The sequence below is a fragment of the Penicillium hordei genome (assembly GCF_028827395.1).
Source record: "Penicillium hordei strain IBT 12815 chromosome Unknown utg000006l_segment0_segment0, whole genome shotgun sequence".
Lineage (NCBI taxonomy): Eukaryota > Fungi > Ascomycota > Eurotiomycetes > Eurotiales > Aspergillaceae > Penicillium > Penicillium hordei.
In genome coordinates, this window is record NW_026623147.1 from 4,608,527 (window position 1) to 4,629,344 (window position 20,818).

Here is a 20,818-nt window from a genome sequence, read left to right on the forward strand (position 1 = left end):
AAAGCGATAAATTACAACATGATATTTCAACAACGGTTGTTTATATGAGCTTTTCTTTGTAGCCTCATGCTTTTTATATGATGTCTAGCCACTTGTTAGAGTTTAGGTGAACTTGATAAATTAGTGACTGAGAGATACATATTTCTCGAGTTTAGAGATGTATTTTTCAATACCATAACAATGCAAGTTCTCAATTTATTCAAAATTGATATATGATGCTAAAAATACTTATCAATTGCTATCGACAAGTAATGAAATTAAATAAAAGTGTTGGTTGTTGAAATATCATGTTGTAATTTATCGCTTTTACTATGTGTTCTGGGGTGCGCCACTCGCTTGCGTGCGCCGCTCGCTTACCGGATACGTTATAACCCTTTATAGCTTATATAATATAATTATATAACTAAGCTATAAAGATTATCTAATACCACTTCCCTACTAAAATATTATAACCTACTTATAGGCTATAATATTATATTGTTACGGACCTATCCGTCACCAATCAGTGGTGACCCACCAGGCACACCAATGGGCCATCGAGAGCCAACCAGCAAACCCGTTAACAGATCACGTGCCGCTCACTGAGCAAGAGCATGATCCGCCCTGAGCCGGACTAAAGTTTGGTGTGTATGGTGTCGGCGCAGTTACGCCGGTATACCGGAGGATTTATTAATCCTACAAATGCTGTAATATTTCTTATGTAAACGGCAGACCTGTGAATTACTGCGGTTAGTTTTGCCTATTTAGGTTTGGCGTCCCACTACGCTGTCACGTAACTTACCTTCAGCCCCGGGGCCATTCAGCCAGGGGTGGTATACGCCGTACTAGATGAATAGTTTGTAATTCATGGAGTTTTAACTATAACTAACGTATTTCACTACCGAGTGGCCCACACCACCGAGTGGCCCACCCCAAAACACCATAGTAAATGCGATAAATTACAACTTGATATCTCAACAACGATAGTCTATATAGAGCTTTCCTTATAGCTAAATACCTTTTTAGGTGATATCTAGCTTCTCTAGGGAGTTTAGAAAATATTTTTGACTTTATGATTGCGCTATATTTGATTCTAGCTTTTAGTAACGTAATTTTTGATACCGTGATAATATAGTTGTTCGATTCTCTTAAAATTAATATATGGTGTTTGAAATCCTTATCAATAGCTATCGAGTGATAATGGAATCAAATAATAACGTGGTTGTTGCTATATAAGGTTGTAAAATATCGCATTTACTATGGTGTTTTGGGGTGGGCCACTCGGTGGTGTGGGCCACTCGGTGGTGAAATACGTTAGTTAGTTAACTAACCAGCAGAAATTTACTTAATATAGGGAGTGTTGAAACTTTTGCGTAGTGACTGTACGTACTCAATATTAGTATTCGACAATATGAACTCTCTGATTGGCAGGGGATAACGCTAGTCCAGGGCTGTGCAGCAACTGACAACGTTGCGCCCGTTGACTAGTGATGAGCAATTTTCTGCAGTTGCGTGCCCTTCGTCTCTCCCCACCCGACAGCTTCGTATGTTTACCTCTGCGCTATGACATCCCTCAACGCCCTCGACAGCCCCGACTCGTATACGATCGCCTGGATCGCTGCTCTCTCCATCGAACGGGCCGCTGCAGAAGCGATGCTCGATGAAAGACATGCAGTTCCAACCGGCTTCATTAGACACCAAACTGATGCAAACGTTTATACATGGGGTCGTGTGGGAGAGCACAATATCGTTATTGCCGCTCTGGCCTCCGGAGACTACGGCACCACTTCTGCTGCGACCACGGCCTCGAGCCTTCTTGCCTCTCTGCCATCTATCCGTGTTGGCCTCTTGGTCGGCATAGGCGGTGGCATCGCTCGACCTGACGAGGGCCACGATATCCGGCTGGGTGATGTTGTCGTGAGCCAGCCCTCTGGGACCATAGGCGGCGTCTGCCAGTACGACCTGATCAAGGCCAAGTCTGGCGACAAGCGTGAGCGCAAAGGCTTCCTTGGACGGCCACCAACGGTCCTCCTTAATGCGCTCACTAGTATTCAGGCCTATCATGAGCAGAAAGACTCCGACGTTCCCTGCTTCCTCCGAATGATGCTGGAGAAGAACCCGAAGATGGGTAAGAGATCTAAGCAGAACCCTGGCTACACTTACCAGGGCTTTGACAACGACCGCCTCTTCAAAGCTTCATGCAATCATATTCCCGGCCTGGACTGTCAGGGATGTGACACGGCTGATGAGATTCAACGCGATTCTCGAGACACTACCGACCCCGATATCCACTACGGAACCATTGCATCCGGTAACACACTTGTCAAAGACGCCGCTACACGCGATCGCATTGCTACGGACCTCGGTAAGGATTGCATCTGCTTTGAGATGGAAGCGGCCGGCCTGATGAATCACTTTCCCTGTCTTGTGATCCGAGGTATTTGTGACTACGCCGATTCTCATAAGAATGATCGATGGCAACGCTATGCCTCGGCAACTGCTGCTGCATATGCTAAGGAGCTTTTGGCGTATGTGCCAGTATTGGAGGTCCAAGAGACCAAGAGGGCACTAGAAATACTCCAGTTAGGTTAGTTCTTGTTTTGTTCCCTGGCTAGACTAGCAGATACACGAGACTGAATCAAGTCTGAAATTGGAATATATACTGACTGCGAGTAGTTCAACAACAAATTGACAGCGTGCAGCAGACGACAGTCGCCACCAAGGCTGTCACTGATTCCGTAAGGTCTGACCTTCAGACCGATAAGATCAGGCGCTGGCTTTGTCCCCCGGATTCGTCTACAAACGCCAACCACGCCAGGACTCTCCGCCATGAGGGGACAGGCGCGTGGCTCCTCGACAACCCCGTCTTCCAGTCATGGCACTCGGGGTCGCGTCAACATTTATGGCTGCACGGGCTAGCGGGATGCGGAAAGACGGTCCTTAGTGCGACTGTGCTTGATTATCTCGCGAAGGATAACGATAAACTTATCCTCAACTTCTTTTTTGACTTTAGCGATGCCACAAAGCAGACCTTGGATGGTATGCTGCGATCACTTGCTTTCCAACTTTACCAAAGCGGGTTTGATTCTGCAATTCATCTTGATGCCTTATCTCAAGCGCACCAGAATGGTAGCGTCCGACCTACGACAAAGGCGCTCTCGGATATTGTTTTTATGATGCTCGTAGTCCAGAAGAAGGTCACGATCGTTCTAGACGCATTGGATGAGTCGAAAACAAGGGATCATGTTCTCCAATGGATCAAGGACATAGTGTCTAGGCCAGATTTGGTCCATTTACAGCTGTTTTATACTAGTCGACCTGAATCCGAGCTTCTGCGCCACATTCCCCCTTTAATAGGAAAGCGAAACTGCCTACTACTTGACAAGCAGGCTGTTAACTCCGATATTCGATCATGGGTCACAGCGCAACTTTCCCAACGGCGTGATTTTACAGAGAAGCCCTTGTCCCAGGGTCTACTCGAGGGGATCCGGAGGAAAGTTGGCGACGGGGCCGACGGGATGTAAGATATTACTTCCTCGATCGAGATACTGATAGTTTGCTAATACCCTACTTAGGTTTAGGTGGGCGTTCTGTCAATTGGACAGCCTAGCTCGATGTCCTCACGAGGCAGCTATGGTCGAGGTTCTCGCATCTTTGCCGCTGAATCTAAACGAGACATACCGCCGTTTGATTGCAAGCATACCGACGAGGCTAAAAAACGACGCGATACGCCTCTTGCAATTCTTAGTATACTCTTATCGACCTCTTAGCCTGGCTGAGGCTCAAGAAGTAATAGCGACGCAGATTGAAAACGAGTCGCGAGGGTTTGACATTAAGCGTCGACTATTTTGCGAGACTGATATTTTGGATTACTGTCCCGGCTTATTGACAGTCGTTCACGCCACCGATAAAGAGCTACATCTTGCCCACTTTTCCGTCAAAGAGTACCTTCTCGAAGAGAATGATTTCGAGATTACGACTGCTAGTATTTCTATCACGAGGACGTGCTTGAGTTATCTTACGGGCATCAACGGTAGCCACAGACAGATCAAGCGGGATTTTCCGATGGCAAGATATGCAGCAGAACTCTGGGCAGGCCATGCTGCGTTGGCTCAGGCTTCCGAAGATATAATTCGCTTAACAGTCAGCTTCCTAGAAAGGAAAGTGACATTCCAACGATGGACTCGTTTGTATCAGGCTGATAGGGGTTGGGACGATAATCCAGGCCCTCCACGAAGTTCCAGGCTCTACTATGCTTGTTTTCTTGGGCTTGTAGCACCTGCGCGAGATCTTATTAGCAAGGGAGAGGACGTCAACGCGCAGGGCGGTCAATACGGCAACGCTCTCCAGGCCGCCTCGTTTAGAGGCTTTCAAGGAATTGTCAAACTTCTTTTAGATAAGGGAGCAGAAATCAACGCGCAGGGCGGCGAATACAGCAACGCTCTACGGGCCGCCTCGTTTAGCGGCTTTCAAGGAATTGTCAAACTTCTTTTAGATAAGGGAGCAGACATCAACGCGCAGGGCGGCGAATACGGCAACGCTCTCCAAGCCGCCTCATTAGGAGGTCATCAAGAGATTGTCAAACAACTCTTAGACAAGGGAGCGGACATCAACGCACAGAGCGGCCGCTACGACATCGCGTTAAGCGGCCGCTACGGCAACGCTCTCCAGGCTGCCTCAGAGGAAGGCCATCTAGAGACTGTCAAACTTCTTTTAGATAAGGGAGCAGACGTCAACGCGCAGGGCGGCTTATACAATAACGCTCTCCAGGCCGCCTCGTCAGGTGGCCATCAAGAGATTATCAAACTACTCTTAGACAATGGAGCGGATATCAATACACAGCGCAGTCTCCAGGCCGCCTCAGAGGGCGGCTTTCAAGAGATTACCAAACTACTCTTAGAGAAGAAAGACGACATCAATACGCAGCGCAGAGTCCAGGCCGCCTCGGATAACGGCTTTCAAGATATTTTCAAACTACTCTTAGATAAGGGAGGGGACATCAAGACGTACGGCGATTTCCCGGCCGCCTTAGAGGGCAGCTATCAAGAGATTACCAAACTACTTTTAGGCGAGGGAGAGGACGTCAACGCGCAAGGCGGCCAATACAGCAACGCTCCCCAAGACGCCTCAGAGGGAGGCCATCAAGATATTGTCAAACTTCTCTTAGACAAGGGAGAGGACGTCAACGCGCAGGGCGGCCAATACAGCAACGCTCTCCAAGACGCCTCAGAGGGAGGCCATCAAGAGACTGTCAAACTTCTCTTAGACAAGGGAGAGGACGTCAACGCGCAAGGCGGTCAATATGGCAACGCTCTCCAGGCCGCCTCGTTTAGAGGCTTTCAAGGAATTGTCAAACTTCTTTTAGATAAGGGAGCAGACATCAACGCGCAGGGCGGCGAATACGGCAACGCTCTCCAAGCCGCCTCAGAGAGAGGCCATCAAAAGATTGTCAAACTACTCTTAGATAAGGGAGCAGATATCAACGCACAGGGTGGCCAATACGGCAACGCTCTCCAGGCCTCCTTAGAGGGAGGCTATCAAGGGATTTTCAAACTACTCTCAGGTATAGGAGTAAGCGCCAGCACACTAGGTAGTAACGCTGTCCAGGCTACCCCAGAGGCAGGCCGTCAAGAGATTATCAAACTTCTCTTAGACAAGGGAGCAGACGTCAACGCACAGGGTGGCCAATACGGCAACCCTCTCCAAGCCGCCTCTCGGAGAGGCTATCTTAAGATTGTCAAACTACTCTTAGATAAGGGAGCAAACGTCAACACGCAGGGCGGCTTCTATAGCAACCCTCTTCAAGCCGCCTCAGAGGCAGGCTATCTCGAGATTGTTAAACTACTCCTAGACAAGGGAGCGGACATCAACGTACAGGGCGGCGAATTTGACAACCCTCTCCTAGCCGCCTCTATAAAAGGCCATCAAGATATTGTCAAACTACTATTAGGCGAGGGAGCGGACGTTAACGCAGAAGGTAGCCACTACGGCACCGCTCTTAAGGCTGCCTCGTTTGGAGGCTTTCAAGGAATTGTCAAACTACTCTTAGACAATGGAGCAGATGCCAACGTGCAGGGCGGCCAATACGGCAACGCTCTCCAGGCTGCCTCGTTTGGAGGCTTTCAAGGAATTGTCAAACTACTCTTAGACAATGGAGCAGATGCCAACGCGCAGGGCGGCCAATACGGCAACGCTCTCCAAGCCGCCTCAGAGAGAGGCCATCAAGAGATTGTCAAACTACTCTTAGACAATGGAGCAGATGCCAACGCGCAGGGCGGCCAATACGGCAACGCTCTCCAAGCCGCCTCAGAGAGAGGCCATCAAGAGATTGTCAAACTACTCTTAGACAATGGAGCAGATGCCAACGTGCAGGGCGGCCAATACGGCAACGCTCTCCAGGTCGCCTCATTAAGAGGCCATCAAGAGATTGTCAAACTGCTTCAAAGAAAAGGCGCTGTTACATTGTCTGGTCAAACTGTAGCTCACTGACTCAAGCCTTTGTCATCATACCTTGAAGAAAGTTGAGCAGCTCAATGAGACTCATCCCGAGACTTAGTTTCTGTTGGATCCAGTGGTCACGTGATATGGCACGTGATCCTGTATGCCGCAGGACCTCTATGATTGCTATCTCCCATCGTCCCCTGCTCTCTCCTTTCCCCTTAGTCAGTCATCATAACCAATAGAATCCATCATTGGTAACTGCATCTCCATCATTGTAGCCTGTTCCATCATCAGAAATCCTCTCTAAAGTCAATCGTAGTCCCATTAACTGAAGCATACGGCCTCGTATAATTGTCACCATCCCACTTTGCACGCCAAACCTCTCTTTTTCCCTCTTGGTTATCAGTTAGCTTTGTAAAACCCACGACATCTGTCTCGCCGACTCCAGTAAATTTAAAGCGTCGCACTCCACATTTTGGACAGAAGTAGAATTTCCGTTTCTTGTCGTAACATTGGTAGGTACTCAATCCATGATCTGGATCAAGTGGTGAACGGAGCATGAAATCGTCTCGAGGATTGGCAGGATGAACGTGAAACAAGTTCATTTTGTGATATGTGCTGCGGTCACAGCGATAGACTTCTTGTCCCCTTTGTTGTGGTGGATGGGATGACGAAAGTGGATGTGGAAGGGCCAGGAAGACGATATACTTAATTCGCAGTGGCAGGACCCGTGGCATGCCTGTCTCTTTGGAACTTTCTCTTCCATCTCGTGAAATGAGAGATCTTGGAATGAAGTCCTGATCTGGGGTGACAAATTGATCAATCAAACAACCTCAGAGTGCAGAGCGCCGTGGAATATCTCTGGATAATATCATGATTAACTTATGAGAGACCTTTGCTCTTCACAATTGGATGTAGACTAAATAGCAGGTAGGTATTGGCAAGAGACAAACTAGAAATGCTCAAAGTCTAATTCAATGTACAGTCGTGCACTATATGTACTAGCTCTGGAGATATCCCTTGCATTTAGGTACACTGTGTTTGGTGAGCTAAGGAGAAATCACTTGACAGCATAGCCATTTCGGACTTAGGATATTCCGTTTCCACAGATATCTGTCAGACTGGGATATGGCCCCCCTAGGCCCTAAACAGGAACCGAGGTTTTTGTTATGGTCTAGTGGTAAAATAGGCTGTATTTTTCCCACAATATCAACTAACTAGTTAGTGGTCCCACGTGAGCCAAGATAATGCCTCCAAAGCTGTGTGCGCGATGAAAACTCGAGGTCTCAACCGGAGCTAGTCACTAATCAGCCGAATTTCTATCAATAGACAAGCCAGATACGACATCCTACCTCCTTAGTGTGCCAGATTTTCTTGATCTCCTCCAATAGCTCCCGCCCGTAGTCGAGGATCGTGCTTCTAAGCTTGGAGTTGTACCCGTAGGTCATTGTGCGACACTGCGGAAGATCCTTTGACAGGAAGTCCCTCCAACCAAGATTGCCTCTTCCATGCCACGATCCATACGCATGTCCATCCAGTCTGCTATTAACTCAGAACTTCTGAAGGCAGTTCTTGACTTTGCTTTCCTCTGGGATAGAGATCAAATTCAGACATATCATTGCTACCAGACTAACGATGGCCTCTTTAAAAGAGGTTACTATGTAAGACAAGCTGGGAGTGTACCCAACACATTGCATGATCTTATATGAAAGAGGCCCAAGCAAAGGACTAATCGGCTTGTCTTCCGTGCTTGAGGAAATCATACTTCAAAGGGTCATCTCCAATTGGCTGAATAGGGTTGGCGTAGTATGGTCTCACGGATCTATGCAAGTCGACTTGGATATCAATTGGAACAGGCTGTACATTTTGGGTCAATCAGCCGCATAAATGGCAAGAGGATCAATACGACTCACGATTCCCATACCGTTCAAGGCCCGATATATAGGCTCCGGTGCTTGCTCAAACCTCTTATTGGTTCTTTTCAGATATCGGCGCATTGGTACGGTGGCGGGAACTTGTGCAATGCACTTGACACCCTCTGCCTTCTGCTGCTGGCAATTACCACAGGCGCTTGAGTCAAGGGAGCCACTGAAGTTGTAGATACTGGCGACGAACCCCTCCGACTCAGGTCCGCCGAAGTTGTCCGTGATGTTCAAGAAGAGATTGATCTTGTAAGATGCACCGTTTAAAGCGTATCTTTGTATGTCAGTGATAAAACCAAGGGAAAAAGTGATATACAACTCACTTGTCATAAACGACAGTAATAACAAAATCGTCCCGGTCGCCATCATTCTTAGGAAGCCCATCAAAGAGATTCTTCGTCGGGTTTCCGTATAGCTCGGCAATGTTTTCCAGGATTTTCTTCCGATCGTCCATGGAATCGTGAGTTCGTTCCTGGAGGATTTCGTACTCATAGCCAAGGGCTCTCCAGTCTCTCACATCATCTGACTTCCAGAAGTTGCGATTTGCGTCTTTGTGAAAGGGGGTCAACTTATTGTCCTTGGTGGGCTTGCTGTAGGTATCATCAAACCACTTCTCCCAATTCAGGATTTGCCACATGGCAGTCAGGCGGTCGATGTTACTATATCAATTGTTAACATCCTCCAGTCATTTATATATAGAGGCATACTTGTGGTAGATGAAGAAGATGGGATCAAAGGCCGCCATAAAGACACTGCTCATATGGCCAGCGCCCCAGAGGTGGATGTCTTCTTTCGGTGGGCGAAGAAATTGGGTTCCTCCCACAAAGTTCTGGACAGTGTCAGACTCTTGCACACCCATGATACTCCGGATACTTACATGAAGGTTATTGTGAATGAACTCCAGATTCATTGCGTCCTTTGCCAACTCGGCTTGAATCGGGGGCTTTGGGTAATTTGACGTGTAACGGGTGGTTGAAAACGCTCCCCAAGAGCTAAGGCCATACTGGAACAACCGGTATACTAGATCCTGCAGAGTAGGAACCGGCGTCTCCGCATTTACACCCTTATCTTTATCGCCATAATAAGGATGCTCGTTGAGGGCATAGTTGGCTCGAAGCCAGTTCTGGCCTCCGTCGGCCCATATGCTCGCATCGAACCCATCGAGAATGCCGTACTTGGTAGTCGCATTGCATTTATCCCACTAGATAGTTGATCAGTTCCCGTGAGTCTGAACACTAGGATAACAAGAGACTTACAGGATAGGTAAACTTGGGATTCACGACTACTTCCTGGGTTGGATCTTCCGGGTCCTTGGCCTTTTGCTCCGGAATATCTTCCCCAGTAATCTTGTATAGAGTAGGAAACTCGCCCATTAGTTTGGGGGTCACATATTTATACAGAGGATTGGGTAGAGACTCGATGGTAGGACCCTTGTCTTTGGGAAACACGATAATTTGTACACTCGGCATCATACAAAGAATGGGTAGTCTGAGCCTATCATGGTCGATATCGTACTCAAAGGCGCCAGCAGTCGATGGGGGTCGATTGGCAAAACGAGCAAAGTCCCAGTATGGAAGGCGCCATTTGTCGGCTTCTTTCTTCCAGGTGTCCTGACTGTCGGCCGGAACACTTGTGCCAATCCATTCATACATCGCGTCATACAGAGCTCGCTGCGTGTATTTGTCAGTGACCTATTCACCATTTCTCCCAACCACCAAGATTCACTCGCCTCATAGAGCATCATATACACCCGATGCCATGTCGGGAACGTGTAATTATTATGGACACAGTATCCTGGAATTCTGTCCGAGTCATCGGCTGGGTTTTCAGGAGGTTGATCTACATCGTCCCATTTGCACCATGGAGCAGAGTGTATGGCAGCCAGACGGAAATAAGACATCAGGTTATCCAGAGGACGTTTTTGAATCAGAGCCAGAGCTTCCACAAAGAGGGTGAGCTGTATTCTGCCGCCACCGCCATCCTTCACCTGGTCCATGTACCACTTGTCGATGTCTTGCCGGAGGTAAGGTTTGCCATTGGCGTCACGAGTCTCAATACCCTTGACGATAATAGTCATGTTGGGCAGTATAGACTTAGTTTGGAATAAGAATGAGATTGAGAATGCCCAGTGTCTGAACTGATTGATGGATGATGTGAAGTAGAAGCGATGAACTGGGCTTTATATAGATAAACTGTGACGTTCTTTTTTTTGCGCTTTAGTTGGAGTATTCTTGAGCTCAGCTGGGAAGAAGCCTTCTAAAACCGTCTGCAGAACGACATGTATCACACTAGTTAATGATGCAATTGAGTACGTCAACAGCAGGGATGGGCGGTTTCCGAAACCATCTATTATGTGATATCGTGGACAACTTAGGAGGATGCATCCATTACGCTAAATTCAAAATTTCTTCGCAGGGTTAAAACTCTATTGCAGTATGTGGAATAAGCTAACTTATAGAGACATCTGAGTCTTTTAAAGTTTGCGAATGATGGTTGCAGGAAAGACAGCCAAAATCAATTCGTAATTTATGCCCTGATAGCTAATCATGTAAACTAAATGGTAATATGCACGCCTGAACTCTCACGACGCGTATAACTTTTCAAACTCTAGTATGTCTTATTCATGGCCGAGTCCTTAATCGATAATCAACATTTGAATACTAGAAAAGTAGAGTTTAGAGGCCTTCCAAGATATTGTTTGCTCTTGGTCCCATAGGCTAGCTGTAACTTATCTTCATATCACACACACCTTACTCGGGAGACCCACTGGGCCATTTTGCAGCCGTAGCGATCTAGATTTGTTAGTACACAAAGGGCATTTGTTACAGGGTATTTAGATTGAGTATCGATACTCGCTGTTACGCATCGATTCTGCCAGGGTTCTCTCTGCTCTCGAACAATTGCGTGTGGCGAAGAAAATGGTGACGTTCCATACAGTAAAGGAAATGCTACTCTGTAGAAGGTGAGCCGTGGGCTACACAACAAGGGTTCTGCCTCTGAGATCCTAGAATATGGCTGCCTATCACTGATCGTTCCTTATAAAAAGGGCATCAAAAATATCATGAATACGGTTCGTTGAGGATTAGTCTTGCCATCAATACTACTCCCACCTTTATCTTTCCTTTCCATCCATGGTTCATTTTATCATCCTTACCTAACCAGCCAACACTTAAACAGCATTCTCAAGCAGCATTATTATTGCATTTCACAAACACAAAAGCCGCATAGTTCTATTAAAAGTGTTTGCAGACTACGAGTGAGTATATATGAGGTACACATAAGGCAGGGCATATTGAGACACTCACTTCCATGACCTACATTCGCCATTCAATACCTTGGAAAAGGAAAATAAAGAGACAAGTTTTCCAAATCAATCAATAAATCAATCAAAGTTCAATTAACCTGTTGCAGTCTAACTAGTTGCGTATGACTATGCAGGCGTTTCATCCAACTGAAGCAAGAACTCAAAGCCAAACGCTGAGTGGGATTACTCTCAGTGTATACAGATGCTGATCGTAAAGAGTGCGGAATCAGCCCATTCCTGTAACCCATAAACCCTTGAATCCAAACCCATCCAAACCCATATATAAGAAATTAACATATAATGATAGTTGTGGAGTGCACCCTCTACCTTCCAACCCCCATATCTCTCTCTCTCTCTCTCTCTTTCTCTTTCTCTCTCTCTTTCCCTGTACCCTCCCCTGCCTTAGTTTCAATTAATGGTGTCGTTGCCCTGGCTAGTTTATTGGCGTGTTCGTCGACTCTAGCTGAGTTTCTCGTTTTCACAGCATCATCTCTCGTCATTGGCTAATACCCATCGTCTTCCACACCGGTGCCACAGGATATACGTAGGGTTACATTCGGGCGGGTGGGTTACACCGGGCGGGAACGGGCGTGAACGGGCCGAACCAAAAAGATAGAAAAACTGTTATGACGTTAGGTTGATGGCCAGTTGTGACCTACATGTAGACCTCGAAGGGATTCGTAGTAATCCGGGTCCTGATCCTAATCCGCCCCGATCCGCTAAATTGACAAACATAGGAAATCTCGTGATATGTGTATGAGGCCCGTGTGGCGCTAGCCGATAATCGGGCGCCTTGAGTTGTTGGGTCCAGTGGTCACGTGTATCATCACGTGACACTATTTACCGCAGGACCTCTGCCGTCTTCCACCTTCCCCTGCTCTCTTTTCCCCTTCTTAGTTAGTCATCAACCAATAAGATTCTATCATTGGTAGTTCTATCTGTTACCAGCCAGTTCTTAAATGAAAGAGTGCATTTCCACGAAAATACTAAGTACAGAGAATAAAAGAAAGAGAGAAAGAACCTCTGAAGCAGGATCCTTTGTGGGTTCCTGTCACAATTAGACAAACAATGCAAACAGCGTCAAGGCGAAAACCTCTGACAGAAAGTATTCGGCCGAAGAAATCATCACCCAATCAGGAAGCGGTAGCAAATAGCAGAAAGTATTCTGCCGAAAAGACAACCCAGATCGTCACAAGTGGGAGGACATGGTCGAGTACGATTTAAAAGTCGAGCGAGGATAACTTGATAGAGACGCGAGGACGGACGGGAGAAAGTTCGACGATTATACCAATCAATCAATCAATCAATCAATCAATCAAAGTTCAATTAACCTGTTGCAGTCTAACTAGTTGCGTATGACTATGCAGGCGCTTCATCCAACTGAAGCAAGAACTCGAAGCCAAACGCCGAGCTGGAACCACACAGTGCATCCCATAGAGTATACAGATACTGATCGTAAAGATTGCGGAATCGGCCCATTCCTGTAACCCATAAAAACCCTCAAAACCGTAATCCCATACATAAGAAATCAACATATAATGATAGTCGTGGAGTGCACCCTCCACCTTGTTGGGTCCAGTGGTCACGTGTCACACCACGTGACCGTGTGTGCCGCAGGACCTCCATGATTGCTATCTTCCATCGTCCCCTGCTCTCTCTTTTCCCCCAGGGCTGTTCATGTACGTAGCAGTTTCGGCCTGGATCATCTCCATGTTTCCCTACTTTATTAACTTCCCGTAGTTTTCAAGTCATATTCCTAGGCAAATTAATGAGTTTGGAAGCGTACTGTAAAGAAACGCATGGAAACGGCTGTCACCTCCAGTCCTCGGGTCCAGGCTTTGATAAGCAGGTTTGCGGGGTAATTGATCTTTATCCCCAGCCTTTTGCTTCACCAGAGTTCAATCAATTTTCCAAACTTGGCCTTCTCATGGAGCCCACGAGTTCTCTTCCATTTCGCGAGTATGACCAGCCACCTTATCCTGAAAGGAGCAAGGATTTAACGGATACTAGGTTTCTAGGATCGGATATGGTTGAGCTTTGCACTTCATCCTGCGCCGAGTCTTGGAAGATCCACCAAAAGGTTTTGGAGTCAAAATGCAAAGCTCCAGGAGTAGCTCTGACAAACAACTTCCCAGAGCGCAACTCTGGGCGGTATACATTTATGGAGACAAGTTATGATACTGTGGCACGGTTCATCGAATAGGCATATAAGGGTGACTATACCGAGGTGACGCTCACACCTATGTCAATGCCTCCATCCAAGCAACTTGAGGGTACATCCGAATCATCGCAGTTAGAGCCAACGATTGACGAAAATACGGCCTTGCAAGCACACACCCTGCTATGCCACCTACGAGTTTCTGGTCTCAGAACTCAAGGCTCCGGCATTCGAAAAGTTCACCGTGGTTCTGAAAGATATGAGAAAGCCGAGAAATATTGATGAGCAGCTCGCGGTCATCGATTGCCTATCGTTGGCATTTTCGAAATTGCCTCTTCATGATAAGCTTCCTGAATGGCTAGCACAGTATGCTGCTTGGTGCCTGGACAGCTTACGTCTTCAGGCAAAGTTTCATCAAATGCTTCGGAAATTTCCAGCACTCTGCTCTCGTATGATGGAAACGTTGAATCCGGCCAAAGAGGCTCCTTGGAATACCAAGTCACCTAAATACCGTGTACCCTCTTACGATGCTCGCACTTGTTATGAAGAAGAAGACAATTATCGAGAGGCAAGAGAAAATGGATGGAATCAAGACCCTGACTCGTTATTTCTATGAGTTTTCCTCGAACTACCATACGGAGTCTCGAGTAGCAAAACAAAATGACATCTTGCTAGATAACCCAGCCAGTGCTGAAGCCCTTCTGTTTGGAATCATCGCACGGCCATCAAACGTCCTGGCAATGTGAGCAGTCGTGCTAAGCTCGATCTTTTCTCCGAGATCAACTGTTTGAGATTACAGCTGGTGATTTGAGTATTCTATATTTCAAATAAGATGGAGAAAGTACAATATTCAGTGCCACTTCCTTACTTTCATTTTCAATGTTGATAAGTGACTATCTCATGTAAGCCCCATTCCATTCCTCCCCCGTCTTCCACCCTTCGTAAAATATGTTATATTTCCCAACTATAGAGCTATAAGGAAGCTGCGATGTGGGGACAAATGTAAGGAAACTTTTTGTCTATAAACTAAATTGAATTAGCACTGTCCTCCCTTACAATTAGGTTAATAAACATTTTTCATTATCAGGCCCCTCAGCATTTTCGACCGCAACTCTTACTTTTCCACCTTCCAGCAACGTGGCTGCCTTGGGCCGGACGCCTTAGGTTGACAAGGTCACCTAGGTGCAGCTGCCGCCGTACTCGACAAGTTGCTGCAAATAACAGAAGCATACCGATCTAGGTCGGAACAATGGATAGATGCTTCCCTAAATATAGCTGACTATATTATATAATTAAATTTAATAGTCAAAGGGTTTAAGAACGGCCTAGTAAGAAGGCAAAATCTAATAAGAAATCATATTATTAGGATATAAGGCTAGTACAAATCAGGAATCATACTATATTATCCGAATTGGTCCCTTTATAACGTATATGAAAAGTTAGGATGATTTCGAATCTATTACACCGCTATGATATATAGTCTCTTATACTCCCTTAGTCATTCCTTTAAACTACAACAATATCAATAATAATGTCGCTAACAACCACAGACGTTACTATAGTCGTAAGGTAAGACGTTTTAGATATAATCATCTTTTAGTTTGTTCTAAAGATTTCTCCTACCTTCCTACTTTAGGTCTCTTAATATACTTTTGCTTTTAAGCTATTTAACCTAAACCACTTAAGTCGATAGCTTTACGCTCCGTTCTACTTTTTTTAATACTCTTAAGGTTACGAGTAGGGTTACTATTTCTTCTTACTCGCTTCTTACTTGCTTTTTTCCTATACTCCTCTTGATTTACGTCCTCTTCCTTCTCTCTATCTACTAACGTTCTATCCTTACTCTCTAAAATAGATTGACTTATAGCTTCCTAGTGCGTTTTAGGCTTTTTAGTACTCTTAGCCGGGCTTTTAGTAGTATCGCTATCCCTTCTTCCTCTCTTCTTGCTCTTTAGTAACCCTGTATCCGTATAAGCTCTATCTTTCTCTAATCATAGTTCTGCCTACTCTACCGAAGGGCCCAATTTTGGATTATTTAGATCTCTTCGCTGAGGTTGAGGCAAAGGAGTTGGAACCTCCTTCATTCTGAAAATTGGAGGAACGGACATTGGGGGTTTATTGTGTAGCCTTGCGTGAGACTCATTTTGCGACGTGTAGGCTCCTACTACTAGCGCGCTCGCTTTCCAAATTTGAAGATGCTTATGTTACCGCCGTCACCCTTAAATGTACATCTGTAATTTATAGTAATTCAACCATTAAGTTTGGGTGTGCTAGACTGGACCACATAAAAACCCACAATTTTCCAGTGGCTTCATTTCCTCAGCAGAGTAATCAATGTCCTGGAGATTGACGGTCGCGAATGTTCCTCGGTCCATTCTTGAAGGCCCATAAGACGTGATACAGCTGCCCGTGCTACGTGAATACCGTAGCTTGTGTCTACACAAGTGCGCCATGGAGTCTCGACGAAAGGCCCGACTAGGGCGAGATTGACGACTGATTTTGGGGCAATACAAGGGCGATCTTCGAAAGACCTGGTCAATAATGTCGAGCTCATCTTCGGCATCACGCGTGGAATGGTAATAGATCGCTGTAGAACTTCCGTGGCCAGTTCGCCAGAGAGATCCAGAAGATGTAGAATCTCGGACATGACTTCTGCACCGGAACAAAACAACATGCTCTTTTTAATATGCTCGCCTTCATTTCCGGGAAAGAGCGCAAAACCCCAGAGGACACGGACGTCTCGCGACTGTTGAGCAAACACGGGCTGGATAGGGAGACAAAGCCTTATGCCCCAGCCACTTTTCTTCATGAGAATAATTGCACCAGCCTGAGATTGGCATTTCGATAGAGATTGAAGATATTCGACAAATCCGATGTGCTCTGTTGTGACAGTAAAGGATTCCAATATAGATTCGGATTTGCGTGTGCAAAAAGTGTAAGGATTGCCATGATCGGGGTATTTGTTGCCAGCTTCTAACCATAGTGCCCAGTTCGCGTCGAGGTGGTCTCTCGCTTCGGCTGAAAGCCAAGCTGGCGGGAGATCATTTGTTCCAATTGCAGATCCCGAGATAGTCGAGCCCAGTGTAGCAATGACGATGTCGCTGTCTCCTAGAAACTTTTTGGACTCAAGTCCGTGCTGAGAAACGGCTAGCCGGCTGATTTTATGACGGTTTTGGTCAACCGTAGTCTCGATATTCCGTATTTTGATGCCGAACTGAAAGTCCACGCCCTGACTCTGGAGAAAGAAATAAATGGGAAGGTATATTGCCTCGTACTGATAATAACCTGTGAGATGCAGACAGCTCAAAATGCTTAAGCTGTGGAAGTCAGATAAATATTGCCTAACAGCACGCCTGAATTCTGTGGCACTGTGCCAGGGCTGAAAACCGAATCTTATAGATTCGTATGTCTAAAGTTAAACCAGGCTATCAATGCGTTAGGCCGTGTAGTTACTTACTGAGTCGACCAGATTGTCCAAAATGTACTTTCAAAGAAGCTTTCCCCAAAAAAGCTACGGACATCCTTTTTTTGCAGGCTTTTCTCCCCTTTTAGAAGAAGCCGCATCATATGTATTCTGTGGCTCCACCCTATATTCAGCGACTTCGTGGGCAGGTGTTTGAAAGCTCCGTCGTTTTGTGCAATAAAACAGGTACCATCTTCTCTGTTCATCGCGAGTTCTTCTCTGTTCATCGCGAGTTGTTTCTCCTCTTCTTGGATGTCATCAAAATAGGAGCGGCCTTCGGCCACAGCGGATGGAATCATACGGAGAATCTCTCTCAACTCCGATCCAACGGGAACAGGAAGACAACCCGCAAATTGGTCGTATCCTTCATGCTCACTACCTTGTTGATGTACTGCTTGCCGTAAGGACAAGTGTTCATCTAGGATATGCACAGCAGAAGGACGTAAATGAGCAAGCTTTATCAGATAAACTGCTGATGATAGAGACGCAATTCCGCTTCCAAGGATCCAGGCCTCAGTTGCTTCTGGTAAGCGTCGGCTGTATCGTGCTGAGCTATCCATAGAGAGTGATTGTAGGCGAAGTATATTTGAGTGTTGTGGACTGGTGCAATGTACACATGTCGAACATTAAAATGAACATCGCGCATGTATCCGTCATTTCAATCGATGAAGTCACAATATGGTGGCGATACGTGACGTTCGGGTCCGTCTCAGTCATAGAAGTCTAAAGGCTGTCTTGTCCAGCCACCATAGCCACAGATCAGTTTGCAAGAGGACCATGGCTCGCTTCTACATGCAAGGGTTCATCTTGGGTAAACCGGATCAGACAGAACGGACAAGCGAGAAATGCTGCATAGTGAAAGAGTTGCGTTATATTACACAACTACATGTTAAGGAGGATATATCTCAATTGGTACTAAGACCTCTAACAGCTCGGTGCAAAGGGCGCGTTTCTGTGACGTCATCAACAATGACATTTTGTCCAAGTCTCCGGTCCCGGGTATACAACATCACTACTAAACTAAGAAAGTCCCGCTTTCGAGGAATGACAGCCTCGCTCATTGTGTGTTTCAAGATATACTAGTATGTTCTTTGGTCGACGTTATCCTCGCCAGCAACCCAGCCAAAAAATATTTACAGGCAGTTGCGGTAGCCAAACTATCCATTGATTAGGAAGGGGCAAGGGTAAATCAATCATCTTTCCGACTGTATACACTTACTTAGCACGGACAAATAGAGAGTAAGAAGAAAAGAGACAGAAGGAAAACCAGTGAAAGAACGGTATAGAATACCATGGCTAAACGGTACCTCAGCCCAAAAATAGTTCATAGCAGACACCTAAGCAGTGACATACAAGCAGTGCGTGCAATATACCTACTAAGGGAAAGATGACCTGCGCATAGTGAGTGGCAAAAAGATGACTGCCAAAAGGTATACGAGTCCAACGACTCCAACGACCACGCTAATTGCAATGATTGCCCCAATAGGAGCAGCCCGTTCATTCTTGCAAACTGAAACCCAGGCCGGCGTTGAAAATACCAAGCCCAATGAGAGAACGGCAAGTCCACCGATGCATATAAGCAAATGAACCTTTCTCCTCCGTTTTGCGAAAATGAAGGTGTTAAAGGAATCCCATAGTGGGCTGAAAAAGAAACAGAAACGAGATTGCCACGACTCCGATGATGGGATGATAGCCTCCGGTGAGATGAAGGCTTCGTGCCATTGATCTCCCTTATGAACCAATTTATCTCTTCCGGCGTTCCGGAGCGAAGCCTAGCCACAGTACAACAGAGAACGGCATGTAGGTTCAAAAGCTCAGCAGTATGAGCTTTGCGTCTACGATCACTACGTGAATCGTAATCGAGCACTTCTTTCGCATTGAGTCTTACGCAGAAGCCGCCGCTAACCGGCCACGACTGGGGAGTCAGCCACGACTGGGGGGTGGACCACGACTGGGGGGTGGACCACGACTGGGGGGTCGACCACGACTGGGGAGTCGGCCACGACTAGAGTGCCTGGAGAGAAAGCCAATACGATGCCACCAATACGGGACTGAAACGGAACAGTGGGTCGAGACCGTATATAAAGCACTTCTTGTCGGCGAAGTACAATCTATCACATCATGGTGGACTCACTCGATTGTACTCTTGACAATGCCCTTGGTCGCCAAACGAATGAACTTGCTCGCAAAAGATTGCAATTCTACCGCGGATGCGCCAATTGTCGATTTCAATTATTTGTTCTTTGAAGAACCCCATGAATATGTGGGTGTGAGGCAATATGACCAGAAAAATGTTGACCGGCTCATACATATTTTTGAGATTGAGGGCTGTTGTAACTTAGAGCCTGAACATAGGATTGCCGCTGTTGTTGACTCATCTAATTTCACAAATGCCCTCTCGATGACGGGAGCCACTGAAGAACAGCTGCTAGACCCCGCATCCCAGATCGCGCTGAAATTCAACGATAATGCTCGACTTGTATGTGTTTATGGAAAGCATCTGTTACGTGCGGCCGAGGCTGTCGGAGAAAGTTGCTGGTTGGTCGACATATACAATGACGGTCAGTCCCCTTCTTCGGTGCAGTGGCAGATACTCAACGTCGCAACCAGATCTTCCAGATTTGGCGCGGAGTCAGCTTCGCTAAAAATCTTCTAAAAGCCTGGAGCTCTCCGACGGAGAGATATACCGTATATACAGAATTTACATAAATGCACAAGATGAGAGGCAAGCGGCCAAATGGTGGGCAAGACTAGGTACAGATCGCCGCCGGAAGTGGCTTAAGCGCCTGCAGAAAAAAGCCGCCCTTTTTAAAGGCTTTGAGAGCCTTCTACAATTTTCTGGGCTTTGGAAACCGCTTAACTCCTCCCAGATTGAGCGAATGATCAAACTAGACTGCCCTGAAGACCAGTGGCATTCATCGACCACGCCCGGAGCTACCGTGCAGCAAAACTGATACAAGAATAATTCTAGCTGGCTTTGCCGTCGACAAAGAAGTTTGTGCCTTCCTTGAAAGCTGTGCAGAATTAGGTGCTTGCAATTGTCACTGGTGGAATTCAGCAGTCTTGCCTATCAGCCGTTGTAATTGTATCATCCGAACCTGGGTCCATGTGGCTGGTCAACACCATCTTGGTTTACAAGGTTGCAAAATGAGATTTCAAATCTTTCTGCAGAGGAAAAATAATGAAAGAATTTTTACCTGCAAATGGTCTCCTTTCCATTAGGAAAGGGTTAGTTACAAGCCGAAAAATTGTTGGACGCCACTCCAATCAATATGTGAAGACTTCAGGGAGACCTCTAGGGCCAATGTCATGGTAGATTTATGGTACCAGTTTCTCATAAAACCTAGTATGATATAATACTATTATTCGATACGATTCGACGATTGAAATCAAGCTAAGACATAGATAGACTGGCATGTTTGCCAGGGACACACCGGGAAGTAGGGACATACCGGGGAGTAGGGACACACTGGGGAGTAGGGACACACTGGGGAGTAGGGAAACACTGGAGAGTAGGGAAACACTGGAGAGTAGGGACTTACCGGGGAGTA

The 20,818-nt window shown here is 46.4% G+C and overlaps 6 protein-coding genes across 6 annotated transcripts; 4 read left to right on the forward strand and 2 right to left on the reverse strand.

Moving 5' to 3' along the window:
* Nucleotides 1-1,542: 1,542 nt before the first annotated feature.
* Nucleotides 1,543-6,468, forward strand: N7537_012331 (Pfs NACHT and Ankyrin domain protein; the record flags this gene model as incomplete). The annotated part of the gene is made up of 3 exons (XM_056903385.1): nucleotides 1,543-2,566; nucleotides 2,656-3,499; nucleotides 3,555-6,468. 3 exons carry the CDS (start codon nucleotides 1,543-1,545, stop codon nucleotides 6,466-6,468), a joined length of 4,782 nt encoding a protein of 1,593 aa, XP_056748672.1.
* A 1,823-nt stretch (nucleotides 6,469-8,291) lies between these two features.
* Nucleotides 8,292-10,419, reverse strand: N7537_012332 (tyrosinase family protein; the record flags this gene model as incomplete). The annotated part of the gene is made up of 5 exons (XM_056903386.1): nucleotides 8,292-8,616; nucleotides 8,666-9,001; nucleotides 9,050-9,543; nucleotides 9,599-10,012; nucleotides 10,042-10,419. 5 exons carry the CDS (start codon nucleotides 10,417-10,419, stop codon nucleotides 8,292-8,294), a joined length of 1,947 nt encoding a protein of 648 aa, XP_056748673.1.
* Nucleotides 10,420-13,894: 3,475 nt separating this feature from the next.
* On the forward strand, nucleotides 13,895-14,086 carry N7537_012333 (uncharacterized protein; the record flags this gene model as incomplete). The annotated part of the gene is made up of 1 exon (XM_056903387.1): nucleotides 13,895-14,086. One exon carries the CDS (start codon nucleotides 13,895-13,897, stop codon nucleotides 14,084-14,086), a length of 192 nt encoding a protein of 63 aa, XP_056748674.1.
* Nucleotides 14,087-14,331: 245 nt separating this feature from the next.
* N7537_012334 (uncharacterized protein) lies at nucleotides 14,332-14,550 on the forward strand (the record flags this gene model as incomplete). The annotated part of the gene is made up of 1 exon (XM_056903388.1): nucleotides 14,332-14,550. One exon carries the CDS (start codon nucleotides 14,332-14,334, stop codon nucleotides 14,548-14,550), a length of 219 nt encoding a protein of 72 aa, XP_056748675.1.
* Nucleotides 14,551-16,115: 1,565 nt separating this feature from the next.
* Nucleotides 16,116-17,827, reverse strand: N7537_012335 (oleate hydratase; the record flags this gene model as incomplete). Its single annotated transcript, XM_056903389.1, has 2 exons — nucleotides 16,116-17,196; nucleotides 17,262-17,827. The coding sequence occupies 2 exons, from the start codon at nucleotides 17,825-17,827 to the stop codon at nucleotides 16,116-16,118; spliced, it is 1,647 nt and encodes a 548-aa protein (XP_056748676.1).
* Nucleotides 17,828-19,419: 1,592 nt separating this feature from the next.
* Nucleotides 19,420-19,923, forward strand: N7537_012336 (uncharacterized protein; the record flags this gene model as incomplete). Its single annotated transcript, XM_056903390.1, has 1 exon — nucleotides 19,420-19,923. One exon carries the CDS (start codon nucleotides 19,420-19,422, stop codon nucleotides 19,921-19,923), a length of 504 nt encoding a protein of 167 aa, XP_056748677.1.
* Nucleotides 19,924-20,818: the final 895 nt, after the last annotated feature.